General features: G+C 41.7%; 1 protein-coding gene across 3 annotated transcripts in view; it reads right to left on the minus strand.

The window, feature by feature from the left end:
• The window catches only part of CCS (copper chaperone for superoxide dismutase), a 125,864-nt gene that overhangs the window by 46,103 nt on the left and 58,196 nt on the right, over positions 1–21,565 (minus strand). For all 3 annotated transcript variants that reach the window (XM_053719974.1, XM_053719977.1, XM_053719976.1), the window contains exon 6: positions 19,077–19,154. In XM_053719974.1, coding sequence (XP_053575949.1) covers positions 19,077–19,154 — 78 coding nt within the window. The remainder of the gene's footprint in view (positions 1–19,076; positions 19,155–21,565) is intronic.

Raw genomic sequence — 21,565 nt, forward strand, 5'->3', positions numbered from 1 at the left:
ATTTCATTGTTTGTTGGGGCGCTGAACATTATTACAAGCCTATTAGATGTGGTTAAAGATATATTTTGTAACATATAATAACTTGAGTATAAAAAGGAGTATTTATACATAAATCTTACTCTAAGATATAACCACCCAAAAGTCCCTAAGAGCTAGATAGAAGAAGGTAATAGAGTTGTAGACAGACTTTCATTTTAACTGGGTTGGTTGGACCTTTCACCAGGCTATCTCCTTTTTGCATGGAAAAAAAAAGTGTTTAATTATAGTAAAGCAAGGATGTAGAACATAGAAACTTCTACGGGGAGGACGTGCTGGCACTAAGCTATTAATTATCTAAAGATAATATATTAAATAGAACGGTATAAGGGGGCAACCACATCACACAAAGGGTACTGGGTTCACACAACCTGAGAATAATAGATAAACTCTGCATAAGCTCAGAGGATTTAGCAAACAGCACGTTTTCTGTCTTCGGCCTCTGCTAGGAGACCATTCTCTCTCACAAACTACCACAACACTTTTTAATATTTATCACATTGCACAGACACTTAAACTAATATAAAGCAGGTATTTTTTTATTTATTTTTTCTCACACTATTAATTATCTTTCCTATTTTATGTAAAAATATATACACAACGTTAAAAATAAATCACCAGGGATGCCCCCCAAACAAAAGTAAAAAAAAAGTAAAAACAATACGGAGGTAGTAGCCGACACCAGTATGGACGTAGGTAACCCTATGACTATGATAGATCCGCACAACCTAGTAAAACAGATTACGGAGATGATCATGCCGCAATTTGATCAAGTACGTAAAGAACTCTCCTTATTAACAATGGAAGTAAGACAGTTTGCTACACGCATTACAGAGGTTGAGAATAGAGAGTGTCAGATCTTGAGGATGTATCTATCACTCAAGATCGAATGATTAAAAAACACGAAAAATCTATTGCAACCCTGCAAAAGAAATTGGAGGACATGGAAGACAGGGCGCGCAGAAATAATTTAAGAATTATAGGGTTGCCCGAAACCTCAGAATATAAAGATCTCATCTACTTTGCTGCAACAAAATTATCAGAATTATTAGGAATTAACAGCCCTATAGCTGTAGAAAGAGCACATAGAATAGGGCAGCTGCGAGAACAAACCACAAATAAAAATGCAAGGACGGTAATCAAAAAATTTCTGAATTTTCAAGACAAGGTACATATACTTAGACAATATAAAAAAGCATTCCCCTTCAGAATAAACGATGAATCAGTGGCAATATTCCAGGACTTCTCAATTGACACATCAAAAAAAAGGAGAGAACTAACACCAATATGTACGCAGTTAATAAATACGGTTAACTATCCAGCAAAACTAAGGGTGACATACAAATCCGAAGTAAGGATTTTTGAGAGTAGACAGGAAGCACAACAGTTTATGGACAATTTGACATAAAACCCCTGATTATCTATTCCATATACACACACAATGTATAAAGATGTGTGATAGAATCGATACTAATAGGGCATATATAGGAATATGTGTTGTTTCTTGTTTTAGATCCAGTTTTATGTGGACAAATTTTATATAAAGTTCAAAATGGATGTTCAAGAGATATTGAGTTTTCTTTCGGGGCTACTCCCTTTGTTCTTTCTCTTTTTTTTTTCTTTTCTCTCTCATCCACTTCTATCCCCTCCCCCCCCCCCCCCTGGCCGCTGGATGCTGTGCCCACTATGCCCTATGGAATATGTTAAATGACTAAAACAAGATTAAATATTGTGTCTTGGAATGTGGGGGGCATAGCATCCCCAGTTAAGAGAAAACGGATTATCAGCTACCTCCAGAAATATGTGCCCGATATAGCCATTATCCAAGAAACACACTTAAACAATACTGAAGTAAATAAATTAAAAATGAAATGGGTCGGGGAAGTTATCGCTACACCTTGTAGAGGGAGAAAAAAGGGAGTGGCGTGCCTCTTTAACAAAAATCTTGAGTATAAGATTTTGTCCCAGGAATTAGATGAGGAAGAAAGATTTATTATTATACATGTGGAAGTAGCAGGGAAAAAATACACTATATGCAATATATATGGTCCAAACCAGCTAGACGAGAAATTCTGGAGCAATCTTATATTGAAACTGACAGCATATGCTGATTCCTACTTTATCTTAGCAGGAGACTATAATATGTCCATGGATCCAAAACTAGATAGAATGAATAAAAAATATAATAGGCAATATAACAAGGAAGCTAAAATACTTTCTAATTTATGTAAGATTTTAAAGGTTAAAGATATTTGGAGGATACATAATCCTGATCAAAGATTATTTACTTGTGAGTCTAAAGGTTATAAGACTTTCTCTAGAATAGACATGTTTCTAGTCAGTGAGAAATTACTTCATATGAAGCTGGAAACAAAAATAAACGACATGTATATCTCTGACCATGCTAGTATCTCTCTCTTAATACATGATAAGCCGCAAAAAACAGAATTTATGTTTACCTGATACATTTCTTTCTCCTATGGTGTATCCGGTCCACGGCTTCATCCTTACTTGTGGGATATTCTCAATCCCTACAGGAAGTGGCAAAGAGATCACACAGCAGAGCTGTCCATATAGCTCCCCTCAGGCTCCGCCCCCCCAGTCATTCGACCGACGGTTAGGAGAAAAAGGAGAACCATAGGGTGCAGTGGTGACTGTAGTTTACAAAAATAAATTTAAACCTGACCAAAATGCCAGGGTGGGCCGTGGACCGGATACACCGTAGGAGAAAGAAATTTATCAGGTAAACATAAATTCTGTTTTCTCCTACATTGATGTATCCGGTCCACGGCTTCATCCTTACTTGTGGGAACCAATACCAAAGCTTTAGGACACGGATGAAGGGAGGGAACAAGTCAGGTAACCTAAACGGAAGGCAATACTTCTTGCAAAACCTCCCAAAAATAGCCTCCGAAGAAGCAAAAGTATCGAATTTGTAAAATTTGGTAAATGTATGCAGTGAAGACCAAGTCGCTGCCTTACAGATCTGTTCAACAGAAGCCTCATTCTTGAAAGCCCATGTGGAAGTCACAGCTCTAGTAGAGTGAGCTGTAATTCGTTCAGGAGGCTGCCTTCCAGCAGTCTCATAAGTCAATCGGATGATGCTTTTCAGCTAGAAAGAGAGGTCGCAGTCGCTTTTTGACCTCTCCTCTTGCCAGAATAGACGACAAACAAGGACGATGTTTGTCTGAAGTCTTTAGTTGCTTTTAGATAAAACTTCAAAGCACGAACCACATCAAGGTTGTGTAACAGACGTTCCTTGTTAGAAACTGGATTAGGACACAGAGAAGGAACAACTATTTCCTGGTTAATATTCTTATTGGAAACCACTTTTGGAAGAAAACCAGGTTTGGTACGTAAAACGACCTTATCTGTATGGAACACCAGATAGGGTGAATTACACAGCAAAGCAGACAATTCAGAAACTCTTCTAGCAGAAGAAATAGCTACCAAAAACAAATATTTCCAAGATAGTAACTTGATATCTATGGAATGTAGAGGTTCAAACGGAACCCCTTGAAGAACTGAAAGAACTAAATTTAGACTCCATGGAGGAGCCACAGGTCTGTAGACAGGCTTGATTCTGACTAAAGCCTGTACAAATGCCTGAACATCTGGCACTGCTGCCAGACGCTTGTGTAACAAAACAGACAGAGCAGATATCTGTCCTTTTAAGGAACTAGCTGACAAACCTTTCTCCAATCCTTCTTGGAGAAAAGATAGTAACCTTGGAATCCTAATCTTACTCCATGAGTAACCCTTGGATTCGCACCAGCAAAGATATTTCCGCCATATCTTATGGTAAATTTTCCTGGTGACAGGCTTTCTAGCCTGGATCAGAGTAGCTATAACTGATTCCGACAACCCACGTATAGCTAGAATCAAGCGTTCAATCTCCAAGCAGTCAGTTGCAGAGAAACTAGGTTTGGATGTTTGAATGGACCTTGGATTAGAAGGTCCTGCCTCAAAGGTAGCTTCCATGGTGGAACCGATGACATATTCACCAGGTCTGCATACCAAGTCCTGCGTGGCCACGCGGGAGCTATCAGAATTACCGAATCCTTCTCCTGTTTGATCCTGGCTACTAGCCTGGGGAGAAGAGGAAACGGTGGAAAGACATAAGCTAGATTGAACGACCAAGGAGCCACTAAGGCATCTACCAATGTCGCCTTGGGATCCCTGGACCTGGACCCGTAACGTGGAACTTTTGAGTTCTGACATGACGCCATCAGATCCAGATCTGGAAGGCCCAATAGTTGAGTTAACTGGGCAAAAACCTCCGGGTGAAGTTCCCACTCCCCCGGATGGAAAGTCTGACGACTCAGATAATCCGCTTCCCAGTTGTCCACTCCTGGGATGTGAATTGCTGATAGATGGCAGGAGTGATCCTCTGCCCATTTGATGATCTTGGATACCTCCCTCATCGCCAGGGAACTCTTTGTTCCTCCCTGATGATTGATGTAGGCTAGAGTCGTCATGTTGTCTGACTGAAATCTGATGAATTTGGCCTCCGCTAGTTGAGGCCAGGCCTGGAGCGCATTGAATATCGCTCTCAATTCCAAAATGTTTATCGGGAGAAGAGATTCTTCCCAAGACCATAGACCCTGAGCTTTCAGGGACTCCCAGACCGCACCCCAGCCTAAGAGGCTGGCGTCGGTCGTGACAATGATCCACTCCGGTCTTCGGAAACTCATTCCCTGAGACAGGTGATCCTGAGACAACCACCAGAGGAGTGAGTCTCTGGTTTTCTGGTCCATTTGTATCTGGGGAGACAAATCTGCATAATCCCCATTCCACTGTTTGAGCATGCACAATTGCAGTGGTCTTAAATGAATTTGAGCAAAAGGAACCACATCCATTGCCGCAACCATTAGTCCTATTACCTCCATGCACTGAGCTACGGAGGGTTGAGGAATGGCATGAAGAACTCGACAAGTGTTCAAAAGTTTTAACTTCCTGACCTCCGTCAGAAAGATCTTCATTTCTACCGAGTCTATTACTGTTCCCAGGAAGGGAACCCTTGTGAACGGGGACAGAGAACGCTTTTCTATGTTCACCTTCCACCCATGAGACCTTAGAAAGGCTAGAACCATGTCCGTATGAGCCTTTGCTTTGTGAAAGGACGACGCTTGTATTAAGATGTTGTCTAGGTAAGGTGCTACTGCAATGCCCCTCGGTCTTAGCACCGCTAGAAGGGACCCTAGCACCTTTGTGAAAATTCTGGGAGCAGTGGCCAATCCGAAGGGAAGGGCTACAAATTGGTAATGCTTGTCCAGAAAGGCGAACCTCAGGAACTGATGGTGATCTTTGTGGATAGGAATATGCAGGTACGCATCCTTTAAGTCCACGGTAGTCATATATTGACCCTCCTGAATCATTGGTAAAATTGTCCGAATGGTTTCCATTTTGAATGATGGAACTCTGAGGAATTTGTTTAGGATTTTTAAATCCAGGATTGGCCTGAAAGTTCCTTCCTTTTTGGGAACTACAAACAGGTTTGAGTAAAAACCCAGTCCTTGTTCTGCTGTTGGAACTGGAAGAATGCCTGTCTCTTTATCTGGTCTAAAGATAAGCGAGACATGTGGAACCTTCCCCTTGGAGGAGGGTCCTTGAATTCCAGAAGATACCCCTGAGAGACAATTTCTAACGCCCAGGGGTCCGGAACATCTCTTGCCCAAGCCTGAGCAAAGAGAGAAAGTCTGCCCCCTACTAGATCCGGTCCCGGATCGGGGGCTATCCTTTCATGCTGTCTTGGTAGCAGCAGCAGGCTTCTTGGCCTGTTTACCCTTGTTCCAGCCTTGCAATGGTTTCCATGCTGGTTTGGGCTGGGATGCGTTACCCTCTTGCCTAGTGGCTGTAGAGGTAGAAGCAGGTCCGTTCCTGAAATTGCGAAAGGAACGAAAATTAGACTTATTTTTAGCTTTGAAAGGTCTATCTTGTGGAAGGGCATGGCCCTTTCCCCCAGTGATATCTGAAATATTTTTTTTCAACTCTGGCCCGAATAGGGTTTTACCCTTGAAAGGAATATTAAGCAATTTTGTTTTGGACGACACATCCGCCGACCAAGATTTTAGCCAAAGCGCTCTGCGCGCCACGATTGCAAAACCAGAATTTTTCACCGCTAATTTAGCTACCTGAAAAGCGGCATCTGTAATGAAAGAATTAGCCAACTTCAGGGCGTGAATTCTGTCCATGACTTCATCATAAGAAGTCTCCTTCTGGAGCGAGTTTTCTAGTTCCTCAAACCAAAAAGCCGCTGCAGTGGTTACAGGAATAATGCAAGAAATTGGTTGAAGAAGAAAACCTTGTTGAACAAAAATTTTCTTAAGTAAACCTTCTAATTTTTTATCCGTAGGATCTTTGAAAGCGCAACTGTCTTCTATTGGTATAGTCGTGCGCTTAGCTAGTGTTGAAACTGCCCCCTCTACCTTAGGGACCGTCTGCCACGCGTCTCTCCTTGGGTCAACAATGGGGAACATTTTCTTAAATATAGGGGGGGGAACAAAAGGTACACCTGGTTTCTCCCACTCCCTAGACACGATATCCGCCACCCTCTTAGGTATCGGAAACGCATCAGTGTGTACTGGGACCTCTAAGAATTTGTCCATTTACACAATTTTTCTGGGACCACCAAAGGGTCACAATCATCAAGTGTAGCTAGGACCTCCTTAAGCAGGGCACGGAGGTGTTCTAACTTAAATTTAAATGCTATGGTATCTGGCTCTGCCTGCTGAGAAACCTTTCCTGTATCAGAAATTTCTACCTCAGACAGGCCCTCCCTCACCGCCAAGTCAGATTGATGTGAGGGTACTACAGATAAATTATCCGCTGCGTCTGCTTGCTCATTTTCTGTATTTAAAACTGAGCTATCACGCTTTCTTGGAAATGCTGGCAGTTTGGATAAAAATGCTGCGAGAGAATTATCCATTACTGCTGCTAATTGTTGCAAAGTAATAGGAATTGGTGCGCTAGATGTACTGGGCATCGCTTGCGCGGGCATAGCTGGTGTTGACACAGAAGGAGAGGATAGCGGACTATCCTCACTACCTTCAGCTAAAGAATCATCTTGGGCTACATCCCTAAGCGTGACTGTACGGTCCTTAAGCTGTTTGGACGCTATAGCACACTTCACACATAAATTTAATGGGGGCACCGCCTTGGCCTTTAAACATACAGAACAAAGGCTATCTGAAGGGTCAGACATGTTTGACAGACTTAGAAAGCACTACAATGCATAAAAAATAATTTTTGAAAAAAAACGTTACTGTGTCTTTAAATAAAAAAAGTGCACACTTTATTACTAAAACATCAAATAACCATCAAATAAACATCCAATTTTAATGAAATTTTCACCACATTGTCTTAATGCTTTGAAAAACAGAATTTATGTTTACCTGATAAATTACTTTCTCCAACGGTGTGTCCGGTCCACGGCGTCATCCTTACTTGTGGGATATTCTCTTCCCCAACAGGAAATGGCAAAGAGCCCAGCAAAGCTGGTCACATGATCCCTCCTAGGCTCCGCCTTCCCCAGTCATTCGACCGACGTAAAGGAGGAATATTTGCATAGGAGAAACCATATGATACCGTGGTGACTGTAGTTAAAGAAAATAAAATATCAGACCTGATTAAAAAACCAGGGCGGGCCGTGGACCGGACACACCGTTGGAGAAAGTAATTTATCAGGTAAACATAAATTCTGTTTTCTCCAACATAGGTGTGTCCGGTCCACGGCGTCATCCTTACTTGTGGGAACCAATACCAAAGCTTTAGGACACGGATGAAGGGAGGGAGCAAATCAGGTCACCTAGATGGAAGGCACCACGGCTTGCAAAACCTTTCTCCCAAAAATAGCCTCAGAAGAAGCAAAAGTATCAAACTTGTAAAATTTAGTAAAAGTGTGCAGTGAAGACCAAGTCGCTGCCTTACATATCTGATCAACAGAAGCCTCGTTCTTGAAGGCCCATGTGGAAGCCACAGCCCTAGTGGAATGAGCTGTGATTCTTTCAGGAGGCTGCCGTCCGGCAGTCTCATAAGCCAATCTGATGATGCTTTTAATCCAAAAAGAGAGAGAGGTAGAAGTTGCTTTTTGACCTCTCCTTTTACCAGAATAAACAACAAACAAGGAAGATGTTTGTCTAAAATCCTTTGTAGCATCTAAATAGAATTTTAGAGCACGAACAACATCCAAATTGTGCAACAAACGTTCCTTCTTTGAAACTGGATTCGGACACAAAGAAGGCACGACTATCTCCTGGTTAATGTTTTTGTTAGAAACAACTTTCGGAAGAAAACCAGGTTTAGTACGTAAAACCACCTTATCTGCATGGAATTTTTATCAACGGAATGTAAGGGTTCAAACGGAACCCCCTGAAGAACTGAAAGAACTAAATTGAGACTCCAAGGAGGAGTCAAAGGTTTGTAAACAGGCTTGATTCTAACCAGAGCCTGAACAAAGGCTTGAACATCTGGCACAGCTGCCAGCTTTTTGTGAAGTAACACAGACAAGGCAGAAATCTGTCCCTTCAAGGAACTTGCAGATAATCCTTTCTCCAAACCTTCTTGAAGAAAGGATAGAATCTTAGGAATTTTTACCTTGTCCCAAGGGAATCCTTTAGATTCACACCAACAGATATATTTTTTCCATATTTTGTGGTAAATTTTTCTAGTTACAGGCTTTCTGGCCTGAACAAGAGTATCAATGACAGAATCTGAGAACCCTCACTTTGATAAGATCAAGCGTTCAATCTCCAAGCAGTCAGTTGGAGTGAGACCAGATTCGGATGTTCGAACGGACCTTGAACAAGAAGGTCTCGTCTCAAAGGTAGCTTCCATGGTGGAGCCGATGACATATTCACCAGGTCTGCATACCAAGTCCTGCGTGGCCACGCAGGAGCTATCAAGATCACCGATGCCCTCTCCTGATTGATCCTGGCTACCAGCCTGGGGATGAGAGGAAACGGCGGGAATACATAAGCTAGTTTGAAGGTCCAAGGTGCTACTAGTGCATCTACTAGAGTCGCCTTGGGATCCCTGGATCTGGACCCGTAGCAAGGAACCTTGAAGTTCTGACGAGAGGCCATCAGATCCATGTCTGGAATGCCCCACAATTGAGTAATTTGGGCAAAGATTTCCGGATGGAGTTCCCACTCCCCCGGATGAAATGTCTGACGACTCAGAAAATCCGCTTCCCAATTTTCCACTCCTGGGATGTGGATTGCAGACAAGTGGCAGGAGTGAGTCTCCGCCCATTGAATGATTTTGGTCACTTCTTCCATCGCCAGGGAACTCCTTGTTCCCCCCTGATGGTTGATGTACGCAACAGTCGTCATGTTGTCTGATTGAAACCGTATGAACTTGGCCTTTGCTAGCTGAGGCCAAGCCTTGAGAGCATTGAATATCGCTCTCAGTTCCAGAATATTTATCGGAAGAAGAGATTCTTCCCGAGACCAAAGACCCTGAGCTTTCAGGGGTCCCCAGACCGCGCCCCAGCCCACCAGACTGGCGTCGGTCGTGACAATGACCCACTCTGGTCTGCGGAAGCTCATCCCCTGTGACAGGTTGTCCAGGGACAGCCACCAACGGAGTGAATCTCTGGTCCTCTGATCTACTTGTATCGTCGGAGACAAGTCTGTATAGTCCCCATTCCACTGACTGAGCATGCACAGTTGTAATGGTCTTAGATGAATTCGCGCAAAAGGAACTATGTCCATTGCCGCTACCATCAAACCTATTACTTCCATGCACTGCGCTATGGAAGGAAGAGGAACAGAATGAAGTTTAGAAGTTTTGATTTTCTGGCCTCTGTCAGAAAAATCCTCATTTCTAAGGAGTCTATTATTGTTCCCAAGAAGGGAACCCTTGTTGACGGAGATAGAGAACTTTTTTCTACGTTCACTTTCCACCCGTGAGATCTGAGAAAGGCCAGGACAATGTCCGTGTGAGCCTTTGCTTGAGGAAGGGACGACGCTTGAATCAGAATGTCGTCCAAGTAAGGTACTACTGCAATGCCCCTTGGTCTTAGCACCGCTAGAAGGGACCCTAGTACCTTTGTGAAAATCCTTGGAGCAGTGGCTAATCCGAACGGAAGTGCCACAAACTGGTAATGCTTGTCCAGGAATGCGAACCTTAGGAACCGATGATGTTCCTTGTGGATAGGAATATGTAGATACGCATCCTTTAAATCCACCGTGGTCATGAATTGACCTTCCTGGATGGAAGGAAGAATTGTTCGAATGGTTTCCATTTTGAACGATGGAACCTTGAGAAACTTGTTTAGGATCTTGAGATCTAAGATTGGTCTGAATGTTCCCTCTTTTTTGGGAACTACGAACAGATTGGAGTAGAACCCCATCCCTTGTTCTCCTAAAGGAACAGGATGAATCACTCCCATTTTTAACAGGTCTTCTACACAATGTAAGAATGCCTGTCTTTTCATGTGGTCTGAAGACAATTGAGACCTGTGGAACCTCCCCCTTGGGGGAGGCCCCTTGAATTCCAGAAGATAACCTTGGGAGACTATTTCTAGTGCCCAAGGATCCAGAACATCTCTTGCCCAAGCCTGAGCGAAGAGAGAAAGTCTGCCCCCCACCAGATCCGGTCCCGGATCGGGGGCCAACATTTCATGCTGTCTTGGTAGCAGTGGCAGGCTTCTTGGCCTGCTTTCCCTTGTTCCAGCCTTGCATTGGTCTCCAGGCTGGCTTGGCTTGAGAAGAATTACCCTCTTGCTTAGAGGACGTAGCACTTGGGGCTGGTCCGTTTCTACGAAAGGGACGAAAATTAGGTTTATTTTTGGCCTTGAAAGACCTATCCTGAGGAAGGGCGTGGCCCTTACCCCCAGTGATATCAGAGATAATCTCTTTCAAGTCAGGGCCAAACAGCGTTTTCCCCTTGAAAGGAATGTTAAGCAATTTGTTCTTGGAAGACGCATCCGCTGACCAAGATTTCAACCAAAGCGCTCTGCGCGCCACAATAGCAAACCCAGAATTTTTCGCCGCTAACCTAGCCAATTGCAAAGTGGCGTCTAGGGTGAAAGAATTAGCCAATTTGAGAGCACGGATTCTGTCCATAATCTCCTCATAAGGAGGAGAATCACTATCGATCGCCTTTTCTAGCTCATCGAACCAGAAACACGCGGCTGTAGTGACAGGGACAATGCATTAAATTGGTTGTAGAAGGTAACCTTGCTGAACAAACATCTTTTTAAGCAAACCTTCTAATTTTTTATCCATAGGATCTTTGAAAGCACAACTATCTTCTATGGGTATAGTGGTGCGTTTGTTTAAAGTAGAAACCGCCCCCTCGACCTTGGGGACTGTCTGCCATAAGTCCTTTCTGGGGTCGACCATGGGAAACAATTTTTTAAATATGGGGGGAGGGACGAAAGGTATACCGGGCCTTTCCCATTCTTTATTTACAATGTCCGCCACCCGCTTGGGTATAGGAAAAGCTTCTGGGGGCCCCGGGACCTCTAGGAACTTGTCCATTTTACATAGTTTCTCTGGGATGATCAAATTCTCACAATCATCCAGAGTGGATAACACCTCCTTAAGCAGAGCGCGGAGATGTTCCAACTTAAATTTAAATGTAATCACATCGGGTTCAGCTTGTTGAGAAATTTTCCCTGAATCTGAAATTTCTCCCTCAGACAAAACCTCCCTGGCCCCCTCAGACTGGTGTAGGGGCATATCAGAACCATTATCCTCAGCGTCCTCATGCTCTTCAGTATCTAAAACAGAGCAGTCGCGCTTACGCTGATAAGTGGGCATTTTGGCTAAAATGTTTTTGATAGAATTATCCATTACAGCCGTTAATTGTTGCATAGTAAGGAGTATTGGCGCGCTAGATGTACTAGGGGCCTCCTGAGTGGGCAAGACTGGTGTAGACGAAGGAGGGAATGATGCAGTACCATGCTTACTCCCCTCACTTGAGGAATCATCTTGGGCATCATTTTCAGTGTCACATAAATCACATCTATTTAAATGAGAAGGAACCTTGGCTTCCCCACATTCAGAACACAGTCTATCTGGTAGTTCAGACATGTTAAACAGGCATAAACTTGATAACAAAGTACAAAAAACGTTTTAAAATAAAACCGTTACTGTCACTTTAAATTTTAAACTGAACACACTTTATTACTGCAATTGCGAAAAAGTATGAAGGAATTGTTCAAAATTCACCAAAATTTCACCACAGTGTCTTAAAGCCTTAAAAGTATTGCACACCAAATTTGGAAGCTTTAACCCTTAAAATAACGGAACCGGAGCCGTTTTTATCTTTAACCCCTTTACAGTCCCTGGTATCTGCTTTGCTGAGACCCAACCAAGCCCAAAGGGGAATACGATACCAAATGACGCCTTCAGAAAGTCTTTTTTATGTATCAGAGCTCCTCACACATGCGACTGCATGTCATGCTTCTCAAAAACAAGTGCGCAATACCGGCGCGAAAATGAGGCTCTGTCTATGATTAGGGAAAGCCCCTAGAGAATAAGGTGTCTAAAACAGTGCCTGCCGATATTATTTTACAAAAATACCCAAATTAAATGATTCCTCAAGGCTAAATATGTTATATATGAATCGATTTAGCCCAGAAAATGTCTACAGTCTTAACAAGCCCTTGTGAAGCCCTTATTTACTCTGTAATAAAAATGGCTTACCGGATCCCATAGGGAAAATGACAGCTTCCAGCATTACATCGTCTTGTTAGAATGTGTCATACCTCAAGCAGCAAAAGTCTGCTCACTGTTCCCCCAACTGAAGTTAATTCCTCTCAACAGTCCTGTGTGGAACAGCCATCGATTTTAGTAACGGTTGCTAAAATCATTTTCCTCTTACAAACAGAAATCTTCATCTCTTTTCTGTTTCAGAGTAAATAGTACATACCAGCACTATTTTAAAATAACAAACTCTTGATTGAATAATAAAAACTACAGTTAAACACTAAAAAACTCTAAGCCATCTCCGTGGAGATGTTGCCTGTACAACGGCAAAGAGAATGACTGGGGAAGGCGGAGCCTAGGAGGGATCATGTGACCAGCTTTGCTGGGCTCTTTGCCATTTCCTGTTGGGGAAGAGAATATCCCACAAGTAAGGATGACGCCGTGGACCGGACACACCTATGTTGGAGAAAGATTGCACACAAATTTTCAGACCAATTAACCCCTTAATGCCCAAACCGGAGCTAAGAACAGCAGTTAACCGGTTAGAAACACTACAGCACAATGCCACAGCCTCTACTGTGGCTTTTACCTTCCTTAGGGATTATTTGAGTAAGAAATAAGCCTCTTTGAAGTCCTTTCTGAAGTCTCTGAACGCCCCACATGAAGCTGCATGAACTGTGTAGCAAAAACAACTGCGCAACTGAGGTGCGAAAAGGAGGCCCCCTCCCTCTTGATTCCAGAGTGGTGGGGCCTTTTTGACTAGGTTAGGTGTCTAAATAAGTGCCAGGCGCCAAAATAAACCCCAAAAGTGTTTTAAAAGTCTCAAAAACACCCTATTCATACTGAATCATGCTAATAAAGCAATCGATTAAGCCCACAATAGTGTCAACCAGCTTTGAGCCCTTAATTTAATCCATCATTTTATACAGAGTCTGAGAAAAATGGCTTACCTATCCCTGAGGGGATTTCTGACAGTCTTCTAGCATTACTTGGTCTTGTTAGAAAAATGACTGATCATACCTGAAGCAGTTAAGCCTGCAAACTGTTCCCCCCAACTGAAGTTCTCCGGTATTCAACAGTCCTGCGTGGGAACAGCAATGGATTTTAGTTACTGGTGCTAAAATCATATTCCTCTCAGCAGAAATCTTCATCACTTTCTGCTTCAGAGTAAATAGTACAAGCCGGCACTATTTTAAAATAACAAACTTTTGATAGAAGAAATAAAAACTACAAATCTAACACCACAAACTCTTTACCCTCCCGTGGAGATGCTACTTGTTTAAAGCGGCAAAGAGAACGACTGGGGGGGCGGAGCCTGAGGGGAGCTATATGGACAGCTCTGCTGTGTGATCTCTTTGCCACTTCCTGTAGGGATTGAGAATATCCCACAAGTAAGGATGAAGCCGTGGACCGGATACACCAATGTAGGAGAAAGGGATGTTTCAAAACAGGCGTTTCTTTTTCCCTAGATATCAATTAAATAACATAGAATACCAAAATTGGATGAGAGGGAAATGGAACGAGTTAATTAATTTTAATAGATCATATAGAGAAAAACCAGAAATACTATGGGAAACAGCAAATGCATATTTTAGAGGGGAAATAAAGGCATGGCTTATTATAAAAAATAAAAAGGCCAAAGCAAGAGAACTACAGCTCTCTAATACATTAAGAAACAGTTTTAAAAGATACATTGATAATCCAAATATCCAGTCATAGAAAAATTATCAGGAAAAAAGTCTGAGAGAAACAATTTCCTTAACCATAAAGTACAACAGGCAGAATTGAAGAAAAAGGAAACTTTTGGTAATTTTAATGGGATGGCTGGCACTACTAGAAAATGCCCATAAGAAAAAGAAAACTTCTATAACTGCTGTTTTAAATAAAGGGCAAAGACATACAAATATTACGGAAATCAAGGAGATTTTTTAAAATTATTTCAAGAATTTATATACAAGACAGGAAATAAATAATATTAATAAAATCAATTTTTGGAAGGGGATACAAGTGCCAAAATTGTCCAGAGAAAATTTAGAAATACTCAATGCACCCATAGAGCAAGAAGAAATTATAAAATCAATTGATACATCTAACTTAGGGAAAGCTCCAGGACCAGACCAACTACCACTAGAATTTTATAAAATACTTAAAGAGCAAATATCCCCTATATTAAAAGATCTATTTAACAAATATTACATACACAACAGCCTGTCTTCCCCTTATTTCTCAGCATCAGTTATTAATTTAATTCTAAAAAAGATAAAGACCCTGAGATAGTTGGTTCATATAGGCCAATATCTCTTTTGAATAACGACTATAAAATATTAATGTCCATATTAGCGAATAGGTTTAAAAAGATGATAGACCCACTGATTCTCCAAGACCAGACTGGCTTCATGCGAGGAAGAAATGTGACTAGGAATATGAGGAGACTATTGACCCTGATTGAATACATATGGGTTAAACTACAAAAACAAAGTTATAAAAGTAAAGGTCGATAAAGATATGGCCCTTATAACGATTGACGCAGAAAATGCTTTTGATTCCATTGTATGGGATCACTTAACATCATTAGATAAGTTTGGAATCACTGGCCAATTCAATAGGTTTGTTGATCTAATATATAAAAATGCTACGTCCACTTTATTAATAAATGGCTCTATTTCTGAAAAACTAAATATATCCAAGGGTACCAGACAGGGTTGCCCCCTCTCTCCATTATTGTTTAATCTATCTATAGAGCCACTCACAATATGCCTTAGGAAGGAATTGGAGGGTATCAGGGTGGGGAACTCTAGAACTGTTCTTTCTCTGTATGCTGATGACCTTCTGGTATTTATTTGTAATTCAAAAAAATATTCCTTGTTTATTGGAAATTTTAGAAATATATAGTTCCTTCTCAGGCTTTAAAATAAATATTTCAGTCAGAGATTCTATGGCTAAAGAAGGATAGAGAGAGTTTAGACTCTCATCCATTGAAAGAGGCAGAAAACTCCATTAAATATTTAGGTTTAAATATAAGTAGAAATCCGTCTGAATGGTATAAGATAAATTATGACAAATTATGGAAAACAGTTACAGATAAGTTGGATAGATGGAAATATTTCCCACTTACCCTTTTCGCTAAAATACATCTAATTAAAATGATTATTTTCCCGAAGATACTATTCTGTATACAAAACCTTCCTCTACTAATAAAAGAAAAGATTTAAAGAATTTTTATAAAAGCTGCACACAATTTTTCTGGAAAGGGAAAAAAGCGCGAGTGGCAATGAGAAATGTGATGCAAGACAAGGAATATGGAGAGTTGGGAATGCCTAATATCAAATTCTACAATTGGGCATCTTTGACTAAAGTCGCATGCGATTGGATCACAGAAAAAAATATAATCACGCACCTACAAATTGAAAAAGAGATAGCTACTCCAGCTTCCCTCCTTGGGCTGTTGCATCTACCAATAAATGATATCCCTAAAAATATTAAAATTAGAATAACCTTGTTTAATGTAATTAAAGCTTGGAAGAAATTGAGCCGAGAATTGGAGATAGATACACATATGTCAATATATCTACCAATTTGGGGGAAACCAGAATTTGAACCAAGTTTAGTGACTAGTATTTTTAAAAAGTGGTTTCAGAAGGGCTTAAAGTTCATATACCAATTAGAGAATCGTTCCCTGGGTACAATTAAATCATTTGAAAGTTTGAGTCAAGAATATCTCCTGCCAATGAAAGAATTCTATGCATATCTACAGATTAGACAGTATTATTTTAAGCTAACTGGGGAGTATGGCAGGGATTGGTCCCTAGGAGGACTAGAGAAAGGTATTACCCTGTATAAAGCAGGAAAGTTATCAATCTCTATATGGTATAAAATCCTATTACACGAAAAGGGGAAAAGAACCTAGAGAATATCCAGGCAGATTTTGTTGAATTAACAACAGATAGAGTACTTAAGATTCTGGAGATAGCACACAAGTGTACTAAGCTGCAAACATGGAGAGAATCACATATGCGCTTGATTAACAATACATATTTATCCCCAGCTAGAATTGCCAAATGGTCACAAAGTTCAGTATGTTGTTCTAGATGTTCATATCCTATAGCAGATATAAAACATTGCTTCTGGGCATGCCCTAAGATTAAGGGATTCTAGTTCAAAATAAGGTCTTGGTTAAATAAATTTGTAGAAAGACCATTGATCCTGGAGCTACTAGATATAATATTATTGCATGAGAAATCAAATGGAGAAGAAAATAGTAACCTAATTAATACAGATATTTTAATTGGTAGAAACATGATACTAAGTTCATAGAAATCCAAAAGGAGCCCAAGTACAAAATAATTCAATAGGAGAATATCATCACAGATTAGCATGGGACAATATGAGTTAGATACTACAAGAGATATAGCAGTCAAAAGATTTTTCTCTAAATGGTTTAAGGTAATATGTTCCTTCCCAGAAAATATCCAGAAACAATCAGTAGCGCTTTTTAAGAAATCAGATTTCTTTTGTATGGCGGTGTTAATAGGCGACTTCCCAAAGTTTTGGCTAGATTAAGGTTCTCTTTTTTTTTTTTTGGAGCAGATACTGTGGTCAAGGGAGAGTGCCTGGGATGTGGGGTCCCCCCTCTCCTTCTTTTTTTACTCTTCAAAATTGATGCCTTTGTGTGTCTATGATCTGCAGATAAGGTAGAAAACTGCAGTATTCTGAATTTAAAAATACAGGTCTATACCTGATCATGCTTTGCTTGAGACACCCTACAGCAGAGCTTTCCAAACTTTTCATGTTGGTGACACACTTTTTAGACCTACATCATTTCGCGACACAGTGATTCAGTTGTACTAGCAAACAGGAGGTTAAACTAACTTGTTTTAAGAGATACGGACACATACATAAATTATATAATAACGAAATGTATTTACAAGTAACAGTATGTATGTGTAAGAATTAAAAAAAAGTTTAATAACACCAATAGTTACTTACTATTTTAATGGGATGTATGAGGTTGATGGGATGAACACAGTTTCTGAATATTTGGTGGGATATTAGACACTCGCATTTTTAAGCTTCCCCTTCCTATCCATATATCAAGAGCAGGAACAGCACTACTGGGAGCTAGCTGCAAAAAAACCCCACTGACTTCTGACTTCAGCTCAGCGTTTAAGCTGCCGCCCTCAGAGCTCGGTGAGTCAGATTGACTACTGCCCACGCTGCAAACACACTGCTGTCCCAATCACTGACTACACATGCAGCCACGAGCCGATTGAGGAGACTACATGTGCAGTCAGGTGCCAATGTGCCCCCAAAGCCACCAATGGGAATAGTTTCAGTTCCCACTGAGCTGCGCTGTGACCCCCTAGGTATCAATCACGTGTCAACCATGTGATATGCGTAGCAGGCAGGCGGAAAGTCAGAAACCAAATAAAAAAACAATAAAAAAAATTAAAATGTAAAAAAATTTGTGCTGAAGCAGGGACACACCTACACACTGCTGCCGACACACTAGTGTGTCCCGACACACAGTTTGGAAAGCACTGCCCTACAGCCTTATTTATGCACTGTGTGAAGTCTTAAGGGCTAAGAATGTAAGAATACAATTTAATGGTTTCTTTCTGTTATTAGGAAATAGAATGCTATATATAGTCATTTTGTTATAAAAGAAAATGGGTACCTGTTTGTTAATGAATTTTTAATTAGATGTTATACAGTGTAAAAGATAACATGTTTGTTTTTTGTAACTTATAGCATCAAGTGTAATGTATACAGTGATGTATAAGTCCGTTTTTATATGATGTATTATTTGGAGAAAAAAAACTAATAAAAAGATTAATTAAAAAAAAAAAGATTTTCTGTTTATAAATATTGAAGCTATCCAAAGCACAAATGAATTGCATAATTTAACAAATTTACAGTGTTACAGTCTAGTCAAAATTAAACTCATGAATCAGATAGCACATGTAACAACTTTCCATTTTACTTTTATCATCAGATTTGCTTTGTTCTATTGGTATTCTTTGTTGAAAACTAAACTTATGTAGGCTCACATGCTAATTTCTAAGTCCTTGAAGGCCGCCTCTTATCTCAGTGCATGTTGAAGTTTTTTCAGTTAGACAGCGCTAGTTCACGTGTGCCATATAGATAATATCATTGTGCTCTCTCCTGTGGTGTTGTTTATGAGAGGTCACTGATTGGCTAAAATGCAAGTCTGTAAAAAGCAATGAAATAAGGGGACAGTCTGCAGAGGCTTAGATATGTGCTCTACAGGTATAGCAAGAAACTGCCAAAATCATGAATGCAGAATTAGGTCCTTCAGCACCGTGGAATAAAACAGATGTGAACGTGTCCCACAAAATGACAGTTGCACAAAAACGTTGTCACCTTTAATCTTTCATCCTCCATCCTGAAACTTGCTCTTCCTTCGGAATTGGCCAAAATATTCCCCAAATCGCCTACATGCTAAAATAACACAAAGAAGATACCATTAAGGACATAAAAATAGGCTAAGAGAATTCTAGCGCACTCAAAAGAAATATCTAAAATAAATCGTCAGGATACTAATTGGACAAGGAAGTGGCAATAGAATCTTCAATTCAATGAACTAAGTGTACAAACAAATAGTCTGCATTATTAACCCTTTCATGAGAGGGTCAATTTGTCTATAATCAGAACAACGTTCTAATGTTGACAAATTGAAATCCCGTGATCGTGCATGCGATCGCGATATTTCAGTTTTAGGTTCAGGTCAGGGGGGCGTCCCTATGATGCTAGGCACGCCCTCCAGACCGCAATCGCATCCAGGAAGTGCCACTGTCTTTAGGGCAGCCAAACGGCTACGACGTTCTATTTCTTAACGGTGCTAAAGCCCAGCACGGTTAGGATGGAATAGAGCACCATAACGCAGCACAGACACCCGCACAGGAAGAGTACAACGCAGCACAGACACCTGCACAGGAAAAGTACAACCCAACACAGACACCAGCACAGAAAGAGTACAACACCGGCACAAGAAGAGTACAACGCAACACAGGCACCAGCACAGGAAGAGTACAACACAGCACAGACACCAGAACAGGAAGAGTACAACACCGGCACAGGAAGAGTACAACGCAATACAGGCACCAGCACAGGAAGAGTACAACACAACATACACCCGCACAGGAAGAGTACAACACAACACAAACACCGGCACAGGAAGAGTACAACACAACACAAACACCGGCACAGGAAGAGTACAATGCAACACAGGCACCTGCACAGGAAGAGTACAACGCAACACAAACATTGGCACAGGTAGAGTACAACACAGAAATCCGCACAGGAAGAGTACAACGCAACACAGGCACATCAAGAGTACAGCGCAACACAGAAATCCGCACAGGAAGAGTAAAACGCAACACAGGCACAGGAAGAGTACAACGCAACACAGGCACCAGCACAGAAAGAGTACAACACCGGCACAAGAAGAGTACAACGCAACACAGGCACCAGCACAGGAAGAGTACAACGCAACACAGACACCGGCACAGGAAGAGTACAACGCAGCACAGACACCAGAACAGGAAGAGTACAACGCAATACAGGCACCAGCACAGGAAGAGTACAATGCAACACAGACACCGGCACAGGAAGAGTACAACGCAGCACAGACACCGGCACAGGAAGAGTACAACGCAACACAGGCACCAGCACAGGAAGAGTACAATGCAACACAAACATTGGCACAGGTAGAGTACAACACAACACAGAAATCCGGACAGGAAGAGTACAACGCAACACAGGCACAGGAAGAGTACAGCGCAACACAGAAATCCGCACAGGAAGAGTAAAACGCAACACAGGCACAGGAAGAGTACAACGCAACACAGACACCAGCACAGGAAAAGTACAACCCAACACAGACACCAGCACAGAAAGAGTACAACACCGGCACAAGAAGAGTACAACGCAACACAGGCACCAGCACAGGAAGAGTACAACGCAGCACAGACACCAGAACAGGAAGAGTACAACACAGCACAGACACCAGAACAGGAAGAGTACAACACCGGCACAGGAAGAGTACAACGCAATACAGGCACCAGCACAGGAAGAGTACAACACAACATACACCCGCACAGGAAGAGTACAACACAACACAAACACCGGCACAGGAAGAGTACAACACAACACAAACACCGGCACAGGAAGAGTACAACGCAACACAGGCACCAGCACAGGAAGAGTAAAACGCAACACAGACACCGGCACAGGAAAAGTACAACGCAGCATGAACACCAGAACAGGAAGAGTACAACACCGGCACAGGAAGAGTACAACACAACAGACACCGGCACAGGAAGAGTACAACACAACACAAACACCGGCACAGGAAGAGTACAACGCAACACAGGTACCAGCACAGGAAGAGTACAATGCAACACAAACATTGGCACAGGTAGAGTACAACACAGAAATCCGAACAGGAAGAGTACAACGCAACACAGGCACATCAAGAGTACAGCGCAACACAGAAATCCGCACAGGAAGAGTAAAACGCAACACAGGCACAGGAAGAGTACAACGCAACACAGGCACCAGCACAGAAAGAGTACAACACCGGCACAAGAAGAGTACAAGCAACACAGGCACCAGCACAGGAAGAGTACAACGCAACACAGACACCGGCACAGGAAGAGTACAACGCAGCACAGACACCAGAACAGGAAGAGTACAACGCAATACAGGCACCAGCACAGGAAGAGTACAACACAACATACACCCGCACAGGAAGAGTACAACACAACACAAACACCGGCACAGGAAGAGTACAACACAACACAAACACCGGCACAGGAAGAGTACAACACAACACAAGCACAAGCACAGGA

The sequence above is a fragment of the Bombina bombina genome, chromosome 7 (genome assembly GCF_027579735.1).
Source record: "Bombina bombina isolate aBomBom1 chromosome 7, aBomBom1.pri, whole genome shotgun sequence".
Lineage (NCBI taxonomy): Eukaryota > Metazoa > Chordata > Amphibia > Anura > Bombinatoridae > Bombina > Bombina bombina.